This window comes from Canis aureus, chromosome 1 (assembly GCF_053574225.1).
Source record: "Canis aureus isolate CA01 chromosome 1, VMU_Caureus_v.1.0, whole genome shotgun sequence".
Lineage (NCBI taxonomy): Eukaryota > Metazoa > Chordata > Mammalia > Carnivora > Canidae > Canis > Canis aureus.
Genome location: NC_135611.1, coordinates 108,149,059 through 108,155,058, shown reverse-complemented (window position 1 = coordinate 108,155,058; position 6,000 = coordinate 108,149,059). Strand labels below are relative to the sequence as shown.

General features: G+C 55.3%; 1 protein-coding gene across 5 annotated transcripts in view; it reads right to left on the bottom strand.

Moving 5' to 3' along the window:
• Positions 1 to 495: 495 nt before the first annotated feature.
• BCAT2 (branched chain amino acid transaminase 2) overlaps positions 496 to 6,000 on the bottom strand; it is a 10,182-nt gene continuing 4,677 nt past the window's right edge. For all 5 annotated transcript variants that reach the window (XM_077846185.1, XM_077846167.1, XM_077846202.1 and 2 more), the window contains 8 exons: positions 3,877 to 3,987; positions 3,679 to 3,798; positions 3,383 to 3,546; positions 2,510 to 2,652; positions 2,274 to 2,359; positions 1,911 to 2,051; positions 1,764 to 1,838; positions 496 to 926 (listed from right to left, as the gene is read on the bottom strand). In XM_077846185.1, coding sequence (XP_077702311.1) covers positions 888 to 926; positions 1,764 to 1,838; positions 1,911 to 2,051; positions 2,274 to 2,359; positions 2,510 to 2,652; positions 3,383 to 3,546; positions 3,679 to 3,798; positions 3,877 to 3,987 — 879 coding nt within the window. In that variant the 3' untranslated portion in view covers positions 496 to 887. The remainder of the gene's footprint in view (positions 927 to 1,763; positions 1,839 to 1,910; positions 2,052 to 2,273; positions 2,360 to 2,509; positions 2,653 to 3,382; positions 3,547 to 3,678; positions 3,799 to 3,876; positions 3,988 to 6,000) is intronic.

Below are 6,000 nucleotides of genomic sequence, written 5' to 3'. Positions count from 1 at the left end.
TAGATTTCTGAGGTTCACCCTCCCAAGGATAGAGTATCCTACCTCAGTCCACACCCGCCAGGGCCTGCTATCTGCACTATTGGCTGTGGGTGCTAGGAAGCCCTTAGAAGACAGTGAGCACAGGCAGCTCTGTGTATACAAGACCCTTTGAGAGCCAAACTGGATGCAGAGAGCGGGTTAGGTGGGGCGGGGATCCAGGTAGGAGAAGACAAGAACTGAGCTGATGGAGGGCCAGAGGATACAGCGGAGGAGACAGCCAGGGCTGGAGACTGGGGCTGTCCCAAGGATGGGGAAGTAGAGGAGGCATGGGTTAGTCACCGCAAGAGGCTAAACTCAGCGTATGATGAGGTGGAAAAAAATCTCCCATGTCAGAGATCGCCAGGTCTCTGGGAGCTTGGATTGCTGGGTCTTAGAAAATGAAAAGAGCCCAGGACAGGGATTCCCTGTTAAGACCCTAGAGTCCCTAAGTTGAATCACTGGAGATCACAGCTCACGGCTTGTTCTTTGGCATTTATTTTAAAATTGCAGCAGGAGAAAAAAAAAAAATCAAAGCAGCACCGGGAGATCCGGCCTGAGAACGGAGAGATGTGGAGTCGGGGGGGCCAAAGGGCATCCTTGGCCCCCAGACACGGAGCAGCGGGGAGCCCAGATCCCCCACCAAGGTCTGAGAGGCGGGGCGAGGGGCCTAGACGCTCTGGGTCCGGCCCTTATGGCTTTGGGAGTGTAGAGGCCATGTGGGGGCGCCAGAGACCCAGGCGTCCCGGCAGCCCCCGGCCTTTTATATTTCATATTGCACTTCAGGTGAGTCATCGGTAGGGAGGGGAGGGTCCGGCGAGGGCTGGATGCTACGGGAGGGTGGGTCCGAAGAGAGGTAGGGCAGGGCGCTGTCATACCGGGAGCATCCAGTCGTGGGCTCTTGTTCCGTACTGCGGGACAAGGGAGGCGAGGCGTGAGAGGAAAGCCAACTGCAAGTCCCAGAAAGCCCTGGGGCGTCTCCGGCGAAATGGTGGCGGAGTTGCGCCCCGGGGCCTCATGGGAAATGTAGTCCACTTCCCGGAAGCTGGCCGAAGCCGGAGGGAGGAGGAACCGTAGCCCGGTTGGCTCAGAGGTTTAAAGGAGACTTGGCGCAGAAGCTTAAAAGAGAGACGTAGTTCTGCAAAGAGTTACTGTAAAGCCTGGAAGGCTCTGGGGCTAAAAAATAATCCGTTTGCAGCTAAGTCCCAAGTAGTGAGGGGTGGTGGTGTTCAGGGTCCCGATGCACAGGACTTGACAGAAGCACACAGGAAAGGCAGTTCTAGGTTGAGTGCCAAGGAAGGAGCCCAGAGGCTCTCAGCAAAGCCATCTCTGCCGAGATGAATGCAAACCCATCTAGGGGCTTATGAGAGTAAATACCGCTGGGCAGTCTTGTAAACAGCCAAAGCAAAAGCCAGGTGCTCCAGGGGCTCTGTGCCGGGTTTCTGCAGCCAGAACACTGGCCCGAAGCCCCAGGGGTCCCTGGGAAGGGGTCCCCACTGCAAGGGCACACAGGAGCCACAGAGAGGGAGGGAAGGGGAATCCTCAAGTCAGTGTTTTAGACGCTCCCAGGAATGGGTCATGTAGCCCCAAGGAGTATTGAAGGCCACAGAGGCTCATACAAGGGCCCTTATTGCCATTACTGGCTCCTGGGTCTGCAGGGGAGGAGGGCTCCCAGTCCAGAGGCTCATGGGACGTGAACTTCCCTGGGGAACAAACATCCAACCCACTTCTCCGCCAGTGCACCTCACCTGGATCTCCTTCAGCTCCTTCAGGAAGCGGAGGATAAGCTCGGGCCCATTTTCCATGGTGGGAATGCGCAAATGCTGGAAAAGACAGTGCCATGACGACCAGAACCCCCTTCTTCTCCCCCGTCACCAATGGCAGCCCCATCTCACCTTGCCTTGGTACAGGATCTGGTGCACAGGGCAGACCTGGCAAGCTGTGCCTGAGCCAAAGACTTCCCGAACCCGTCCCTCTTCCAGCGCCCGCAACAACTCCTTCATTGTGACCTTACGCTCAACGACTCGGAACTCACCCTGAGGGAGCAATACACATGACCCAGGGGCACCCCTTGCCACAGAGTCCTGCCTCTCCCTCCCTGAGAACAGTGACAAGGAGACCTGAGGAGACAGATCCCCCAGAGAGAAGGGGCAGAGATCTGCTAGTATGCCACAGCCCCCTCTGGGAGCCTTGAAATGCAGGCCTCCAACACAGCAGCACCCCATCATCCCAGCCACCCAAAGACACAGCGCCCTCACCCAGGTCCTTGCCAGGTCCAGTAGACTCTGTCTGACTACTCCGGGCAGAATGACACCATCCAGTGAGGGGGTCACCAGTTCCAGCACTGGGTCAAGTATGAGGCATTAGTGGCATGACCTCACGCCCTCAGGCGCACCTTCCCATCTCAGGAGCCACCCAAACCCACCCCAACCCCCGAGAGTTCTGATATACCCACTCCCACCAGGGCCCGGGTGAGGGTCATGGGAGGGCTCACCCCCATCCTCATGGGTCCAGTAGATGAAGATGTTCATGGTGCCCACCTCGGTGAGCTGGTGGTCCGGCCCGTACAGCCAGAGGACCTGTTCACAGCCCCTCTTCTTCGCCTCTTGCTGCACAAGTACTGTGGGCCCATAATTCCTGGTGGAGAGCAACACGGTTAACCAGGAAATGGTCTCCTTCCTTGGACTCAGTTGAGGGGGGCACTGCCCTGTCTGGGGAACTTTTACAGTGCCCCAGCATGTGCTGCTCCAGATCCTGGGGCTCCCACCAGTCTGGGAACCCCTGGAAGGCAGGGCCTGGACCCGAATCATCTGTGTCCCCAGCTTCACCCAGCATAGGGCCTGACCCTCAGGAGACCTTACAATATATGTGCATGGAAAGGACCTGAATCCTCACACCCCCTAACCCTTTCCCTGCCTGCTGCCTCGGTCACCTTGTGGGGGACCCACCCGGCCCTGGAGAGCTGAGGTCCCTGGCCACAGATGTACAGAAAAGTCCACATGTAGGATGATGATCACTGGAGGCCCATGGGGTGATGAGAGCTGCACGTGGGGCTGGGGAGGTGGGGGCGCCTGATGTTTGGGGGAGGTTACCTGGACTAAGTGTAAACATCAATTCTAGTCTCTCCACCAACTTTCAACCAGTCAAATTCTGAGCTGATTTGTCCACAGTGCTTAGCACAGACCCTCTCCCCTCAAGTGTTCCACCACAGTGTCAACAACATCCAATCCCAACGGACAAGCAGAGCTGTCCCCAATCGTGTGAGATGAGAGGGAAGGACAACTGATATCCAAAGCCACAAATGGACACCCAGTGTCTGGGAAATGCAGTGTACTGGACCTGTAGGGTTGGGGGAGGGACTACTTACCCCCCCAGCTTGTAGTCACCGACCCCACCCACCCAGGCCCGGATAAACGCTGGGTCGGCCAGGAGGGACACGGGGTCCATGGCATCTCCGGGAAAGTATGCACCCACGGGGCAGAGAATGACAAACAGGAGAGCTTGCGTGGATTGGGTGACACCTAGGGAGGGCTGTGGTGGGCAGAGGGGGACATTAGGGACGCAGGAATCCAGGCCCCCAGCCCCTCTCTTCCTCTCCCCTGGAGTTCCCAGCCCTTTGGTTCAGGACCTCCCCTCTCAACCCCACCCTGGAGTCAGGCTCACCTCGTTCCCAATGAGCACAGGCCGCACGTAGAGGCTGGTATCCTTGCCCTCAGGAACCCAGTCTTTGTCCACTTCCACAAGCCGGCGGATACACTCAAGCAGCTCGACCTTGTCAAAACTCTGGGCAGGATTCTCATGAGTCAGGGTGCTGCCCCACCTGCCTGGCCCCCTCTCCCGGGAGCCAGCCAGGGCACTTACCGGCAGGCAGAGGCGCAAGGCTGAGTGCAGCATCCGGTCCATGTTGAGCCAGGGTCGGAAGAGGCGCACCCGCTGGTCGCTGCCCTTGAACGCCTTCATGCCCTCGAAGAGCTGTCGGGACAGGTGGGAGGGTGACTGAGCTGAGACCACCTCAGGGAGACATGGGACACATAGAGATCCCAGCACGATGCCTGATACACAAGGGTTCAGACACAGATGCAGAGATGGATCCCAGGAGACACTAACCCACGGAGCTCAGAGAGGGAGAAAAGGGGAAGACAGACAGGAAGGGAGACCAGAAGCAGCTGGAGACCCAGAGACAGGTGCCAAGAGAGCACCCTGCTCGAACCCCTTCCGTGTTACTGCTACGATTTCTCAGGAACATCAATGGTGTGCAAGTTCTGTTTTGTAGAGAATCCTTGTGCTCTTGAGAAGCACTGAAACCCCTACAAGGTGCCTGCATGGCTCAGTAGTTGAGCGTCTGCTTTTGGCTCAGGTTGTGATCCCAGGGTTCTGGGATCGAGTCCTGCATTAGGATTCCTGCAAGGAACCTGCTTCTCTCTCTACCTACATCTCTGCCTCTGTGTCTCTCATGAATGAATAAATAAGATAGATTCATGAGAGACGCAGAGAGAAAGAGAGAGTTAGAGCCACAGGCAGGCAGAGGGGGAAGCAGGCTCCCCACAGGAGCCCTATGCGGGACTTGATCCTGGATCCGGGGATCAGGACCCAAGCCAAAGGCAACCGCCCAACCACTGAGCCACCCAGGCGTCCCAATAAATAAAATCTTAAAAAAGAAAAACAAACCACTATGGATGAAAGAATGCAAAGTCCCCTGGGGCACCTGGGTAGCGCAACGGTTGAGCCTCTGAATTCAGCCCAGGGCATGATCCTAGAGACCCGGATCGAATCCCACATCGGGCTCCCTGCATGGAGCCTGCTTCCCTCTCTGCCTCTGCCTGTGTCTCTCATGAATAAATAAATGAAATCTTTACAAAAAAAAGAGAAAAGAAAAGAATGCAAAGTCCCTGATTTGCTTCAAAATCTTGCAGAAAGGGGCATGATGATGGGAGTCCAGACCAAACAAAAGGGTGACAGGTGCTAGCTGATGAAGCAGGGTGGTAAGGGAGCTTATATATCATTCTTTTTTTATGTTTGAAATTTCCCATCTTAAGGACGCCTCCTGGGCGGCTCAGCAGTTGAGCATCTGCCTTTGTTTGGCTCAGGGCATGATCCCGTGGTCCCCAGATCAAGTCCTACATGGGGCTCCCTGCAGGGAGCCTGCTTCTCCCTCTGTCTGTCTCTGCCTCTCTGTGTCTCTCAGGAATAAATAAATAAATTTAAAAAAAAATGAAATTTCCCATCTTAGGGGCACCTGGGTGGCTCAGTCGGTTAAACGTCTGCCATTGGCTCAGATCATGAGCCTGGGTCCTGGGACTGAGCCTCATGTCAGGTTCCCTGCTCCACAGGGAGCCTGCTTCCCCCTCTCCCTCTGCCTGCTGCTCCCCTGCTTGTGCTCTTTCTCTCTCTGTCAAATAAATAAATAAAATCTTAAAAAAATATATTTCCCATCATAAAAACTTAAAAAAAATTCTTTTAAGTTATCTCTACACCCCAGATGGGGCTCCAACTCATGACCCCGAGATCAATGACTGAGCCAGGCAGGTGCCCCAAAACATTTTTTAAAGTACAAAACAACCACAGCAGCAACAACAACAATGTTGATCCACATCCCCAGCCTGTTGTTGACCTTGGCCTTCCAGGCCTCACAAGATCTGGCACCTCTTATCTCAGCCTCCTGAGCTGACTTCACAAACTGGCTACTAGGGCTGAAATATGTTCATCCAAATTCTTGTCACCACTAAAGCTTCCTCAGGAAGACTCTGCTTTCAGCCATCGCTTTAAGCCATAAACTGAATGTCTCCTGGATATCTTCCTTAAAGGCAGATAAAGGCACCTTCCTTAAAGGCACCAAGTCCTGCAAAGCCGATCTTCTGCTGCGTCCCCATAGGGGACAGCCCAGTGACCTACCTGATCACCTGGCCAAACCTCTGGGCGCCATGCTTAGCCTTCCCTTCCCAGCTCCTGTCTACCCTGCTAGTCCTTCCTGTCCCTGAATCTCTT